This window comes from Quercus robur, chromosome 2 (assembly GCF_932294415.1).
Source record: "Quercus robur chromosome 2, dhQueRobu3.1, whole genome shotgun sequence".
Taxonomy (NCBI): Eukaryota; Viridiplantae; Streptophyta; class Magnoliopsida; order Fagales; family Fagaceae; genus Quercus; species Quercus robur.
Window position 1 is genome coordinate 32,591,542 of NC_065535.1, and position 16,070 is coordinate 32,607,611.

General features: G+C 35.1%; 2 protein-coding genes and 1 long non-coding RNA gene across 4 annotated transcripts; 1 reads left to right on the plus strand and 2 right to left on the minus strand.

Moving 5' to 3' along the window:
- Nucleotides 1-1,397: 1,397 nt before the first annotated feature.
- Nucleotides 1,398-3,721, minus strand: LOC126713386 (uncharacterized). 2 transcript variants are annotated; one of them, XR_007651333.1, is made up of 3 exons: nucleotides 3,371-3,721; nucleotides 1,945-2,003; nucleotides 1,398-1,803 (listed from the first exon to the last, which is right to left on the minus strand). It is a non-coding gene; the product is annotated as an uncharacterized LOC126713386 (long non-coding RNA). The 2 variants fall into 2 exon arrangements; XR_007651332.1 differs by lacking the exon at nucleotides 1,945-2,003.
- Nucleotides 3,722-6,217: 2,496 nt separating this feature from the next.
- LOC126713384 (uncharacterized) lies at nucleotides 6,218-8,646 on the plus strand. Its single transcript, XM_050413131.1, has 7 exons — nucleotides 6,218-6,557; nucleotides 6,645-6,811; nucleotides 6,929-7,031; nucleotides 7,380-7,496; nucleotides 7,576-7,746; nucleotides 8,046-8,169; nucleotides 8,246-8,646. Exons 1-7 carry the CDS (start codon nucleotides 6,273-6,275, stop codon nucleotides 8,380-8,382), a joined length of 1,104 nt encoding a protein of 367 aa, XP_050269088.1. The 5' UTR covers nucleotides 6,218-6,272; the 3' UTR covers nucleotides 8,383-8,646.
- Nucleotides 8,103-11,047, minus strand: LOC126713385 (uncharacterized). The gene is made up of 3 exons (XM_050413132.1): nucleotides 10,583-11,047; nucleotides 8,594-8,726; nucleotides 8,103-8,500 (listed from the first exon to the last, which is right to left on the minus strand). Exons 1-3 carry the CDS (start codon nucleotides 10,744-10,746, stop codon nucleotides 8,444-8,446), a joined length of 354 nt encoding a protein of 117 aa, XP_050269089.1. The 5' UTR covers nucleotides 10,747-11,047; the 3' UTR covers nucleotides 8,103-8,443.
- Nucleotides 11,048-16,070: the final 5,023 nt, after the last annotated feature.

Consider the following 16,070-nt stretch of genomic DNA (forward strand, 5'->3'; position numbering starts at 1 on the left):
CCCTTAGATCCGGTGATATTTTGACCGGATCTGGCGAAATCTCATAAAATCTGGTGAGATTTTCACTGGATTTGGCGAAATATCGCCGGAATCTGGAAAACTATCGTCGGAATCTACGTTTCTTCGCCGGATCTGTGTTTTTTTCACCGTTTTCTCGTTGTCTTCTCAGATCTAACTCCGACTGACTTGCCCGCCACCCGTTGATGGTCTGAACCGCCCGACCCAATTACTCTGGCGGGTGCATTTTTTTCCCACCCGATTCCGGCGGGTCGATTCCGGGTTGGGCACAAACCCGACCCAGACCGACCCGTGGACAATCCTAACTGTCACTATTATTCTGCAAATCAAGAGATATCAAACACTTCAAATTACCAATCCCAATTGGAATGCTTCCATTAAATTAGCTATAAGCAAGAGCCAATACTCTCAACTCAATCAAGTTACCAATAGTTGGCGTAATTTCACCCGTCAACAAATTATTTCCTATTCTAAGAACTTGCAACTTCTTCAGTAGACCAATCTCTGCAAGAATCTTACCAGAGAGGTAATTTGTATAGAGGAGCAGTATTTGTAGATTTTGAAGCTACATACGTGAACATTGGCAGCCCAGAATATGAGCCTGATCATTTGAACATGTCAGTCCATTCCAGCTGCATATGTGAACTTTGGCAGACCAATTCTCAAGAACCCCTACAAGATCAATGCTGAAGGAACAAAAAGTTAAAAAGAGACCACTTGTGCTGAAGTGAAACATATAATTTGGCCTTTTTTATTTTTTATTTATTTTTTTTTCTAGGCTCTACTTGCTATGAAGTTTAGAATGGATTTCTACCATAGAACGAAAGATTTTCTGTAGCTGTACAAATTATAGATGAAAAATAAAAAAAGAAGAAAGATTCCCTATTATGTTTTACTTTTAATTTTGTTTTAGAATCTATTAGAATTATTCCAAAAAAGATTTTGTTTGACTATGTAAGAGAAGTGGTCAAAATAACCTCATGGACTGTCAACCAAATAGCCATAAACCCATCATAGATGAAAAATTCCATCTCAATCTAATGAGATAACAGATTGTTCCAAAACAAAAAATCTCCTCACTCTTAACCTAAACTACCTAATTTCAGATTAAATACAAGAAGAAAACAGAAAAACAAAACAACCACAGTGCTCAATTTCACATGATAATTGATACCAGCTGCATCAATCATGTTCATATAAAGATAGATACAAGAGCATGTGCTCAATTTTGCCTGCTACTTGCTGCTAAAAATTTCTGTCTGCTGCTTGTTATATAAAGCATTAAATAAAAATCTTCCCTGCAATACAAATTTCTGCTGCAAATAAAATCTACTACATTGAAAAAATGCTACTGTATCAAATAAAATTTCTACTGCAAATTTCTTCAAATAAAAATTTTGCTGCATTGATTAAAAATATATAATGTTATCATTTGCCAAAAGTGAAGACAATCAGTTTTGTCTTTAAGCCACATGCATATAGGTTTACAACCAAAACCAAACTATTGGTCCACCACTCATCAGACATACACATCTTCCAACCAAAATATAAAAATATTGTTTTTGGCACTTGAACAATTTAAATACTAGTTACATTAACTGTGAGAACCATAACCAAAAAAAAAAAAATTGATGATCTGCTTCATTTACTGCTTTTGGTGCCCTCGTTGGATTTTTTGCCTTGTCCACTAAATGGTTGAAACTTTCTGCCATTGAACCCCATAGTAGCACCACCACCACTTCTTTGACCAACTACACCAATAGTGCTACCAGAGGCACTTGTTGGCTACATAATGAAATGCAGCAGTTAGTAGGATGGTCCAACAATATCAAGTAAGAGAAACAAAGAAATATGTAGTGCCCCACAGGAGTGAAGCAATAGTCAAGACATGTAACACTAGCTGACAGGGATGCAGAGATAGCTTACTGTATATTCAAGGTAACATTAACGCTTTTAATTAAGTTTGTTATTGAGGGCACCATCCCCTGATATCACATATAAAATCCACCAATAAGTTGCATGAATGTAACAGTAGCTTGCGAGAAGGGATAGCTAATTGTATTCAAGGTAACAACAATCCTTTTACTTTTACTGTTTTGATATTTATATATATATAAGAACAATAATCCTTTTAATAAGGTTTTCTGATAGCACCATCCACTGATAAAGCTGAAAGTATATATACAATCCACTATAAGTCACTTGGTGATTAAAAATGACAACAAATATTAATCTTGACGTCTTGCCTCTAAATAATTGGTATGAAATGGACTGACATTGCAATTCCACCAGACAGCCCAAGTTTCAACCTAATTATGTTCAAAATAAATTGCTTGATCATTTGTCTCACAAAATAAAATAAAACACGTTCAAAACAACAACAAGACTCCCAAAAGTTGATGCTAATAACTATTTGCAAGGATCACTTGCGTAAGAAGCCAACCAAAATGATCAGATATCATGCCAGTACTCTTAATCAGGACGCATTGATTATTATAAAAAATAAATAAATAAATAAAGTAAAAGAATCAGGATGCCTCATAAATTCCTTAAAGATTGAAAGCTCAAAACTTTAGCCAAAATGATGAGGTATGAGGTATCATGCCATTAGCTATAATCAAGATGCCTCATAAGTGCTTTAAAGAATGCTGGTTCAAAACAAGGTTCTAAGACACAAGGGATGCTGTTGATAGAGTCTGTTTTCGTGTTAAATCCTCTATAATATACTTCAAACTGTATATCTTAGGGAAATTTTAGACAAGTTTATATGAAAAAAAAAAAAAAAAAAAAAAAAAGCCCAACGCCATACTCCAATACACACAAAACCACACTATACTCCAATAACACTATCACAGCACATCGAATCACAGACCTTAAACTATTGTCTTCTTCATAAAAAGTTTTTTCATCTATAATAGAGAAGTATCAAACAAGATTGGGGTATTTTCAGGGTAATATTACTTCAGCAAATAAAAAGTCCAACACAATGTAAACAATCCAGAAAATCTTTAATAGATTCAAAGCCTCTAAACCATCTATTTGAATTGGTTTACTTAAGCTGATGAGAAATCAAATTTGTCCAATAAACGATATATATTATCCAACCAGGAACAAATAATCCAATTCAAGCAAACCAGCAATGGGTAAGCATAATAATATCATACAAACAAAAGCCCAAACCAAAAAAAAACTTCTCCTTTATTATTTTCTCACCAACCAAACAACAGGGAAAAACAAAGGCAAAGCAGAGTTTAAGCTAAAATCTAACAGTTTTCTCAAAACCCAAATGCCAAAAACATAAATCAGATAAAGAAACAAGGTGAGAGAGTACAAAAAGGGATGCAGGAAGCACCGTGTTAGATCGGAGGAGATTGTCTATGACGAATGGAGGAAATGGGTCACGTTTCTTCAAAGGTCATCGGCACTGCTAGGTCACAACGGAGGAGATCGCACCACCAGTACACGTTGGAGAGATGGGTGAAGCGGCCCTAGTGACGAACGGTGGAGATCGGCGAGGGAGCTTCTTCTATTTTATGGGTTTGGGTTTGTGTTTTGGGAGAGTAACAGGGCTGAAGGGGGAAGGGGAAATGAGAAAAGAGAAAAAAGATGGGGATGAAACCTTCCGTGGGTAGGTAACAGCTTTCCTCTGACCAAGTTACAGGTACAGGGTTTACAAAAAGTTGAAAAATTTGAGTGATGACAAGTTAAGGGAAGTGTGCCAAACAGGTGGGGTATAAGAAATTGGAGTATTTTAAGTGATGAGTGATGAGTGATGAGTGACGATAATTGAGTAAGGAGTGAAAAGTGATGAAAAAAAAAAAAAAAAAAAAAAAAAAAAAACAAACAAATAGCCCCTTGGAAACAACAAAAATTTGTTTTCATTTTTCACAACTCTAACGGTCTATTTGAATACCGCTTATTTTGTTGAAATTGAAAACTTATTAGTGAAAATACTGTAAATAAAGGTAAAAGTTAATTGAAATAGTACAGTGAGACTAATGAATAGTATCAAAAAGTATAGTGAGACCATGAACAGTAGCAAAAATAAGCTGAATAGTGAAATAATTTATAATTTTAATTTCAATCCAAATGCACGCTAACTAATTTTTTTTTAAGTTATAAAGAGCATTAGCATTGGGGAATGCTAATGCCAAATCTAAGAGAAATTTGGCATTTTAAGCCCCAAAAACTCTTGCATCAGGGAATTGTAAACGGCAGTATTGCAAATTTTTTTGCAATACTGCTACAGTACAATTCTAAACATAGAATTGCACTGTTCACAGTATTGTAAAAAAATAATAATATTTTATTATGTTTTTTTCCAAAAAATCTTCTCTTTCTTCCTTCTCTGTTTCTCCGTTTGCTCTCTCCTCTCTTCAGACCCAAACACCATCCCCCTCCCAACATCAACATCACACACCATCCTCCATCGCTGAAGCTTCACCAAGCCTCTCACCCATCTCCATTGCTGAAGCATCACTACCCACACCCATTGTCACCACAGCCACAGCCACGACCACAGCCATAGCCGCCACAACCACCACCACCACCCACAACCTCAACCCCAACCACCATCAACCACCATAAACCAAAACCCACTCACCCACTCACCCACCCACCTGCCACCACCGTAAACCCCAACCCAAAATCAACCCACCACTAGCCACCACCATCACAGACCATACCCACCATCAACCAAAACCCACTCACCCACCTACTTTCCATCACCGTGAACCCTAACCCAAAATCAATCCGCCACCAACACCGTAACCCATACCCATCCACAACCAGCACCCAAAGCCACTCCGATCAACCCACAAACCCAACCACAAAAATCAAACCCCAACCCAAAATCAATCCGCCACCAACACCATAACCCATACCCATCCACAACTAGCACCCAAAGCCACTCCGATCAACCCACAAACCCAACCACAAAAATCAAATCTCACCAAAATCAATCAAAACCCAACAAAATTAAAACTCACCAAAAAACGATCCACGATCCACCGCCCAGCCACACCCAGCACCAGAGAGACCCACAAACTCGAGAGGCAGTCAGGCATAGAGAAAGGGAAATGGAGGGGCAGAGAGAAAGTGACAGAGAGCATGGGAGAGAGTGAAAAAATGATGAAATTCCAGCAAGTCTGAAAAAATGTAGTGGTTGGAAATAAATAATAAAGAATGATTAAAAAATAATATTTTAATAAAAATAGAGTTTTGGGATGTAGGAGAAATAGTAAAATGGTATGGTATAATGATAAAGTGGTGTTTTAGAATGGTAAAATAGAGTAGCATTAGCATTCAATGCTAATGCTCTAAGTTATGGAATTGGAAATGAAAACTTGGCCAAAAATATGCAACTAAGGTGGGACGCACCCAAAGTGAGTGATGAATAAATAGGACAAACCAAATAGGCCCAATATTACCCACTAGAATAGATGTACCCTTCTTTAGGAATAAATATGCCCAAAAAGAAATAGAAAAAGAAACGCCATAATCAACTGTGAGTTGGTTTTGGACTCTATAACCTTATACCCACTTATCCATCTCATCTCGTAACCTTAGGGTGTGTTTGGATAGAACTTATTTTGCTGAAATTGAAAACTAAAAACTGAAAACACTGTAACAAAATAATTTTTAAATGTGTAAATAGTGCCGTGGGACCCATTTTTAATGAAAAAGTTGATGAAAAGTGAAGTTTGTGGGTCCATGAACAGTACATCCGTGTACTATTCATGAAAGAAAAGTCAACATAAGCTGCTAAAGAAAAAAAAAAAAAAAAAAAAAAAAAAAGGAGAAAACGTGGGACTTTTCACGGCTGCGTTTTCTTCTCCCACGTTTTCTCGGACTTTTCACGGCTGCGTTTTCTTCTCCCACGTTTTCTCCTTTTTTTTTTTTTTTTTTTAGCAGCTTATGTTGACTTTTCTTCCATGAACAGTATACGGATGTACTGTTCATGGACCCACAAACTTCACTTTTCATCAACTTTTTCATTAAAAATGGGTCCCACGGCACTATTTACACATTTAAAAATTATTTTGCTACAGTGTTTTCAGTTTTCAGTTTTCAGTTTTCAGTTTTCAGTTTCAGCAAAATAAGTTCTATCCAAACATACCCTTAATAAAAATAATAATAAAATAATAAAATAAAAATTACCCCTACTTCCGTGCCAAACCAAATACTTTAATTAGTGCACACAAAAACGAAGATAAGGTAGTCCTTTATTGAAATCCCCGGAGAAAGGAGTTGAAATGGAGAGCTCAGGTTTGGAAGGGAAAGTGCTGGAAATGTTTGAAGTTGGGCCCTGTGAAAATGCTTACCAGATGGGTTTCTTAATAGGCCAGAGGTTCTCCAATCTTATAAGAAGCAGGCTGGCCAGAGACCTCATTCTTCAAGACCAGCTACTACCTTTTGCCCAAACCCCACAAGCACAGCCACTTCTCAAAGCACTCGCTGATAATAACAAAAAGAAGTTTCCAAGTTATTGGGATGAACTGATAGGAACAGCTGAGGGAAGTGGGGTTCCTGTTCTTAATGTAATTTTTCATTTGAAAACCAACAAAATACTTTCGTTTTATTTATCCTAGTACTGTATCAGTTACTTTCTAGTTGTTCATGTGCAGATAATACTAATCAACTTCAGGAAAGAGATTGTTCCTTTTCTTCCAAAGAACAAGTTAATTTCGAATGCTGAAAGCCCAGATGACTGTTCTGATGTTCTCATCGTTAGTGATTCCATGGCCATGGTGGCACATAATGAGGATGCAAATGTTGCTCTGGTTGGCCACACGTATGGTTTACTGCATTCCAGCCTATTTTAAAGTTTCACAAAACCCTTGTCAAGTCAATCAAATTTGTTTGGTTTTCCGTTTTTATAGCTTGTAACATTTCTTTTTTGGTTTTGCAGCTATTTGATAAAGGGAATGCTGTCAAAGGAACTATCCTTCATTGCATACACGTATGCAGGAGAGCTCCCAAGCTGTGCATTTGGATTCAACAGTCATGGATTGGTAAAAATTCTCACTCGCCAAGAATCTGTATGAGACTGATATGTGAAACCCAAACTAATGCTTGAAACAATATGAGCAACGAAATTTGAATCATATTCTGCTTGTGACCCCTCCCCCTAAAATTTTCAACAAAAAAGAGAAATGAAGAAAAGAACAGAAAATCTATCATGTAAGTATCAAACATACATTCATAGTTTTGGTTATGGATGCCTTAGTGTGGACTAGGCCAAAATGTTCTAACTTTAACTGAATTGAATTTGACTAGTTTTCATAATACTTATATGATAGATATGTGTTTATCAAAAAAAGATGGACATAAGAATAATTTCTTTAACGTGTCTACTTCAGGCCTTCACACTAAATTCAGTACCCCCAATTGAAGACGAGATTGTGGCCGGTGGAATTGGATGCAACTTCATCTCTAGGGATCTCCTTGAAGCTTCAGGCATTGACGATGCAGTAACTGTAAGATGTTTTATAGCCCTTCTCATATATTTAAAGTCATGTTGATTATGGAAGGTTATATCATGGCTTGTCTCTTCAGAGAATTCATTCATCAGAAGCTTCTGTGGGACATAGTTACAATCTGATTGACATAAGAACACGTAAAATTCTCAATGTTGAAACTGCATCAATGAACCGGATTTCAGTTAGAGAGGTTGGAGTAACACCATTTTTCCGTGCAAACATGTATCTCCATCTTCCTGTCCAGCAGGTATGCAATGAGGCACATCTGGATATGTGGCTACGCTTTATGCTGAAGCACCATGCCTCCACACCAAACAAGCCAACCATATGTTCACCACTTCACAAATATTTCTCAAATCCACATCAGCAATCCAACGCTGGGTCTGACAATTTTTCTGAAGTGGTGAACCTCCTTGCTCACTTGGAGTGGTGGCATGGCAGCTTCTATGACAGATGCAGTTTTAGCAGATATAGCTAAGCAAAAAGTTTTAATTGATCAAATTATCTACTTCAATGGAAAAATAAAATCATTGATTTTGTTTGAAGGTACATGATGACAACTCTATAAGCAGGCAAAGAAGAGCACTTGTGCTACCAAAAACATCAAAAAACGAATTCTTGTCACTTCTTGGAGATATGGCTGATGCAAAATACCCGATCTACATGACAGGTAATTTGGAGCGTATTTGACTACCTTCTGTTGAATAATTACTCTCCTAAAATGACCCTTCATGCCATATTCTCAGGTCCAATACTTTACACACTATGTACGGCTGTAATAGATCTGGATGAACAAACATTCTCTATTATTGAAGGGAATCCAAAGAAAGGAGAAGCTTCTCACGTCTTCGCTATGTCATCAAAAGAGTTCAAGATGCCATAATAAAAGCTCTTAGCTGCCTGCTTCATTTTCCATAATTGGAGGAACTCATTTCTTGAGGCCCTTAAAGTGGTTCATAGAGGCCTAGCATGTGGCCATCAATACATCGCATGGCTGCAACCTGATCCCATGCAAATTATAAAAGACCTTCATATCTTGAATAAAGAGACTAAAAATGAAGTTGAAGATGTCTATAGAGATTTAAGGGCATTACCTTTCCATGAATTTCATATTTGATGGGACCATCTAGTTCAGCTCCCAATGTCATCAATTTTGTCACTGTACTGTTAATATCAGTCACTGTGAATGATAAAAGTGAAGAGTATCCGTTCTGCACAACATGGTCACTGTAAAACTGGATTAGTAGCTGGCATGTTCAACCATAGTGGAAGCCAAAGCATTTCTAGGAAAATTATTATCTTAGAAACTTGTTTTCCCACTGTCCCTTAGATCAAGTAGTCAATCAGAACTTCAAAATTTTGTGACACCAGGCAAGAATGCCAAAACTATTTGGTACCTAATTGGCAAATCACCAGTAATGAAAAACAATGGCTCCCAAAAAAACAAACAGAATAATGAAAAACCAAATTACCAGTGAACTTGAATGGAATGTAATGATTACAGGGTATAGACATTCAAATTAGTTTGAAAGTTGACAGTGTAGTTTTTCTTTTTCTTTTTTATTAATTGGTAATTACACAAATTTTATGGGTCTTGATCTTACGGCCTCGTTTTTGACCTTGTTCTTACAAGGAGAGGAGATATCATTTGAACTCAACCTCATTAGCGGACACGCTATTTTTTACATAAGGTGTATAGTAAACATGGCTAAATACCAATACTACATCACCAGCTGAAGCATATCTTGGAAGCCCTTTCAAACTAGAGAATATGCATCCTTTGGAGACAACACTACCCACTAGAACAAATGTATCCTTCTTCAGAAAAAGAGACCCCAAAAACAAAACTCCTGTCGTATCTTTTAATAGGTACCTAGAAGGCATTATTTTGAGAGCAGCGCAAAGAATGCCAAATTCCAATTTTATGTTTTGTGCAGAACCTTCCACCGACTTCTCTTATAGTTCCTCTTCTTTTACTCATTACCTTCCGCCGACTTCCCTTATCTTCTTTTACTCATATGCATATTAAATTAGCTGTTTTAACTCCTCTAGATTATGTTCCAATCCACTATAGTCCACTGACTAAGGGTACGTTTGGTACACTGAATATGGATTACAACAGGAATGGTAATCTTTATTACCAGGAATAAAAGGTGTTGTAATGGAATAACTAAACCTATTCATTAGTTTGGTTGTGAGTTGTAATATTAGAATAAAACTTATGATCTATTTTAGGAAATATCTCATTTATACAAATATATTTCCTAGAAAATAATATATTTTAAAATTTAGAGAGATGAGTTATTTTTTGATAATTTTTTATTTCCATAATTGTTAGGTGGATATGGAAAGTTTATTTATTTGGAAATATATTAATGTTAGAAATTATTACATCTACTAAGAAATAGTTATTACAACCCTTTTAGAGAGGAATAGGTATTCCTCATTTTAAAGAATAATTATTCATAAAAAATGACTATTCCCTGTAATAAAAACATAACCAAACTATTGAATAGTTAAACCATTGGAATAACTATTACATTACAATGTCTATTACAGTCTACCAAACGTGCCCTAAGAAATTCTTTCAAGTCAGCCAAAGAAATGAATGATAACCAAAAACTCAAGCCCAAGTTGCCCTCTAACCCATTTAATTAAACCCGGTCAAAATTATATCAAATATATAAAGAGTCCAAGGTAAAATCATTTCTAAGTTAACTGATAACGTATATCACCTAAAACTTATGAGAAAACACAGGCATTAAAGCCAGTGTATTAAGTATTAACACCACCAAAGAAAAAGTTATAACGAGTGCTAAAAAAAAAATTCAAAATCTACCATATGGGCATGCATAATTGCCAATACTTGAAACAAATTTTTTCAAAAATGCAACTAGTCTAGGCAAATGTGGGTTAAAAACTCAGCACAGACGTTTCATTAACAATATAACCCAATTGCTGCACTAGTCAAAGGAATAAAAATGAAAATGTCTGAATATAGTTATCATGTATTCTAGGTTCTCTTAGGCAATTTGTCAAACACCAGAAGTGCATTCGGGAAAAGGAGAGAGAGAGAGAATTACTTGGGAGATTGCATGAGGGCGAGTTTGAGAGGGCCAGATTGGAGTTCGGCCCAACGGAGAGTGCAAACGTTGACGGTTAAGTCCAACCCCTCTGAGTAGAACCGAGCTGCTTTGGGAACGTCCTTGTGTAACTGTAGTATCCATCTAAACGACGCTGCCGCCATCTCTATCTCTCTCTCTCCCTCGCCTCTCTTATTGAATGGTATGAGTGAAAGGCGTGGGAGTCAGTTGGAAGTTGGGAAGTTGGAAGTTGGAAGAGTTGTTTTATGCCAAGGGAGTACGGGCCATATATATTCAGTCAGACAGTGACAAACCCAGTTGCTTTGTTGGTGCAGTCCGTCTTTAATCTTTTACTTTTGATATTACTAGTTAAAATTTGGGTTTTATAAATAAATAAATAAAAACTTAAATTTTGAAACTGTAAAAAATTTAAGAGATAGAAGAGAAAAATGTTGGGGTTCTAGGGGTTTTAGTTTGTAAGTATTGTAGGTTTTGGACTTTTATTGCCAACATAAAAAGACATAATAGCTTTTTAGAACAAGCAAATTAAATAGGTTTTTGATAATTTTTACTCCCTCCGTCCCACTTTGTTTGTCCTCTATTCCATTTTAGGATATCCCAAAATATTGTCCTGTTTCTAAAAATAAAAGTCATTAACTTACTAATATTCCTATTATACCCCTATTAATTTACTAATTCAATTTTTTTGATAAATTTATTTAAGGGTAGTTTTGAAAACTTATACATTTTTAAAAGATAGACAAGACAATAAATGATGTTCCCTTAAAAATTTTGACTTTTCAAACAGGACAAACAAAGTGGGACGGAGGGAGTATAATAATAAAAAATTACAAAAAAAAAAAAATATATATATATATATATATTTATCTACTAAGATAGGCATAAACAGTGTAACATATTATGATCCAAGTAGCTCAAATCAATTGTACTACTTTTCTGTCAAAAAAGGTTAAATCAATTGTAGGCTTATTTACTTGTAAAACAAGCAAATTAATGGAACAGTGTAATATATTATAATCCAAGTAGTCCAAATTAATTGTAGAACAAGCAAATTAACCTTTGGATAAATTATGGTTAGTTTAGGATTTTCTAGTATATAAACTCTACATTGAATTTATTGTATCACAAGAACTTAATATTAATATGTAGCTATAATCAAAAAAAAAAAAAAATTAATATGTAGCTGACAAGAGCTTTCTACCGAGGTCTAGGCTGACATTCGGATTTTGGCCATGGCTATGAATCACAGTCCCACAAAACCTCTCACAACCTCCGCAACCAAGTTCACCGTTGTTCTTCACCTTGAAAACCCATCGGAGAAACAGCCCCATTCAGATCATATTCAATCCCATCACAAATTCATTCACAACACCAAGCCACCATACAACAATGCCACAATAGCCGCACCACCGTGGAAACATGCGCAGGTAGTATCCTATCTATATATAGGTAAGCAACACGAGGTCATTGCAGTTGATGAAAGAGGTACAATGAAATCTATGCATGTCATTAATTCAACAAACGCAGTGGCCAAATATATGCCTATTTAGCCAGATAGTAATGACTCTTTATGGTGATTTGAAAGTTGAAACGGATTTGTGAGACAGATCTTTGGACTCGTTTCCAAATGCTGTTTGAAAAAGCATGTAATTTAGAATGAGTAAACAATATTTGGCAAATATTGCACTGAAGATAAATGTCAAGGTGGAAACACTGTCCTTGTTGATGCACTATTTAAGATATCTGTTTCCGGTGGAATGATCAAGGAATTACTCATATCTTTTCGGAGAGCCACAATGGAAGAAACCACAATGATCAAGATATCTGTTTCCGATGGTGTGAGTACTCATGGAGAGAATGTCAAGAGGGTTATATTCTACTGTTAGGCTAGCTGGTTCCTACTTCCTAGTGGGATATCATTAAAATACTTGTGAAACTTTTCTTCATCTTTGTGACTAATGGTATTTTATTGTGAAACTTATCTTTATCTTTGTGAAACTTGTTACTGCAGTTTGTTATTTTTCCATGATTAACATAGTACTTAGATGTTTTGTTTCACAAAAAACACCAAAATACAAACATAAAAACATAAAAGTGAGATGCAATATCACAACTTATTGCCGTGCCAGCCCTAACTGCATAGCCTGTCATGTCAATGACATAAGAGCATCCACAATAGTGGTGCTAAATAGCTATATTGCTATTTTAACTCCACCAAAATACAATAAGTGCTCTACAATAGTGAAGGTATATCTAAATATTTTACCTTTAGAGCTACAGTAGCTTGAAGCTAAACAGAAAAAATGTTTTTTTATTCCCACTAACATTAGAATAATATTTCTTCTCTTCCTTTATTTAATTATTTTTCTATTTCTTTTATTTCTTTCGTTTATCACACAAAGACAAAGGCACAACTCCTTCTCAAGCTCTCAACTCTCATAGCGTTGAAACTCTCATCCTCCACAAAGGCTTTAACTTCACCGATTCCCATCATCCTCATCCACAAACTCTCACCAATTCATCAACCTCCTCACCGCCACCACCGAAGCTCACGCATCATCGCCAACTCACGCACCATTGCCGACCTGATTCATCATCCTCCTCACCCACTTCGAAGCCCAACTCATCGCTGCGGAAGCTGCTGTTGCCTTCCTCAGCCCATTGCTTTGGTTTTCCACCGATCTCAGGTATTACTCTATTCTTTCTCTCTTCTTTTTATTTATTTATTTATTTATTTTATAATGATTTTTACGATATGATTTGTGGTTAAGATGGCGGCGGTGGAAGAGTCGGTGACGACGGCAGCAGCGGTAGTAGCAACAGTAGCGATTGCAGTGGTTGTGATTGTTGTTTATTGTAGTGAATATATTATTTTATTATGGTATATATATTATTTTATTGTGATGTTTATATTATTTTATTGTGTTGAAAGCTAAAATAGATCCACTGCTATTGGATGTTTTGTAAAGTAAGTAAAATAGATAAAGTAACTTTTTGTGGTGTCAAATAGCTAAAAAAAAATAGCACCACTACTGTGGGTGCTCTAACTCTATGTAAGGGAATTGACACAACATCTTTTGTAAGTGGATTTGAAGCCCACTGGGAGTTTCATGAAAACACAAAATGGCCCTAGGATAGATCCCATAATAATGAGCCTATGTCCTATAATAATTAGTCTATGACATATTCCAGCATCTATCTCGCACCCCAAATTTTTTAAATTTACACCCATTGCCTATTCTCTAATCTATATACTCCCTTTTTCAATCACCCAGCTCGCATCAAGGGTGTTTTTCCATGCATAAGAAGCATTGCCACTTTAGTTTAGCCTCAAGGAATGTACAAGATGGAAAATACTTTGGTTTTAGACCTCTCTATAGTACAAAATTTGTATTGTGTATTAGTTTTGCTCCTGTCTAATAAACAAAATTATTTTGATACACCGAAACCCCATTCCTCTTTGTTGCTTTGATTCATGTAGCCTTTCCCATTTCATCATGTTTATCTTTCTCTCATCTTTCTTTTGGCCCCTCCAAAATTCATTGATCATTAAATTAATCTCCTCATTCAAGGTTGCCAACAACTTGAAGCAACACATAGCATGGTTGGAATAACTTATGCTACTTCTTTGACGAAATAAGTCAAATAATCTTTCATTTCAAACATGAAATACAGGAAAAAAAAAATTTAAGCAAAATATTATAGTGGAATTGAACATATTAAATATTCATTTTGCAGATATATATAAGAGAAAGACTTTGTTTTGTTTTGTGATATAACACATTAGGAGAAGAGAGAGAAATTAAGCAAAATAAGCCATATTGATAATCGACTCTTGATTCCTGACCTCCATCCCCAAGAAGATGAGAAGATTAATGGAATTGATGATTGATCTAGCCACTGTCGTAATGCACATAGTCTATGCCCTATTAATTGGAACCAAGAAATAAGCCACTTTGCAAGCAAAAATGATAATTATTCATATTTTGTGTGTCATTCAATTGTGAGATGCTTAAAGGATAATTTTTCGGACAGCAAGAATTCCTATAAATAAAGAAAATAAAATCATATACCGAGAAGTGCTATTGGACAAGAAGCTTCGATGTTTCACTTTTGATTTTTTTGATTTTTGATTTTTTTTTTTTTTTTTTGATTTTGTTTTTGAGAAACAAACACACTCACATACGCAAGAGATAGGGAAAGGGTTTTTTTACATAAAGGCACACCACAAACTCCACTAAAAGTAATCACTTATGAAACTTGAGACAACTTGTTCTTTCTTTTTTCTTTTTTTTCTTTCACTTTTATGGGCGAGGGGGGATACAATGAATTATAATTTTATTGAGGACACGATTCTTGGGTTGGTTTCTTCTCCAAACCATTTGAATTTGCAATACATACGTGCTACTCCAACCTTCAAGAAACAACCAATTATAATCAGATATCATTGGGAAAAATATGGATTGAGTAAGAAACAAATATGCATAACTTTTAAATAAGTAAATAAATAATCAGTAATATTCACACGAAAAAAGGTAGGACATAAATTTTAAAAAATAATAACTTACCTGTTGATCCTACGAAAACCATATTATATGATACACTCATGATATTCTATCATAAACAATGATCTTTTCTTTGGGCCACTAGTATCGTTAACACAAAAATATTTGCATCCAAAATTTTCTCTTATAATTGGATAGCTCATAAAAAATATGAACATTTTCAAAAAAGAGGGGTACTGTAAATATTAAGAAATATCTTCTTCATCATCATTAATTAATATAGGATATGCTCAATTCTACACGCTTCTGATGATAGCTCTTTATCAATTATCATCAGACCAAGACACCAATCAGTTTTTGGAGTAGACGGGGATTGAACTCCAAATCTCTTATACAGTTATCAGAGACTTTATCAGTTGAGCTAACTGAAACCCACAGGATATGCTCAATTCTAAATATTATTATTCTACCCATATTTTGTAACCCCTTTTTTTTTGGGTAAGCAAGCTCAACCAACTATGCAACAACTAATTATAAACATCTGTATTTGCATTAATTCTTGATATTTTATAAGGATACTGCTAAGATCACTTGCTAAAATTAACTAATAAACATAATTATTACCATTAAATTTTCCAAATGCTCACAAATGTTTTTACTTGAGCATACATAAAAGGAAAGTAATCTTGATTCCTTTCTAGATAAGGCATTTCGGATTATACCACAGAGATATTGGTAAGATCACCTACTATAATTAGTTAGGACTATAATTATGATTAAATTTTGGAAATTCTCACAAATTTGAAATTTGTTCTTTCTTGAGCATACGTAGAAGACACGTAAAATTGATTTCTTTCCAAATAAGGTCATGCATAAGGTTTATCTCATGGATGCATTCCTTTAAGGAATTTCCTTGAAAACACTAATACTTTTTTGTTTGTGAATTTTTTTTTTTTTATCAT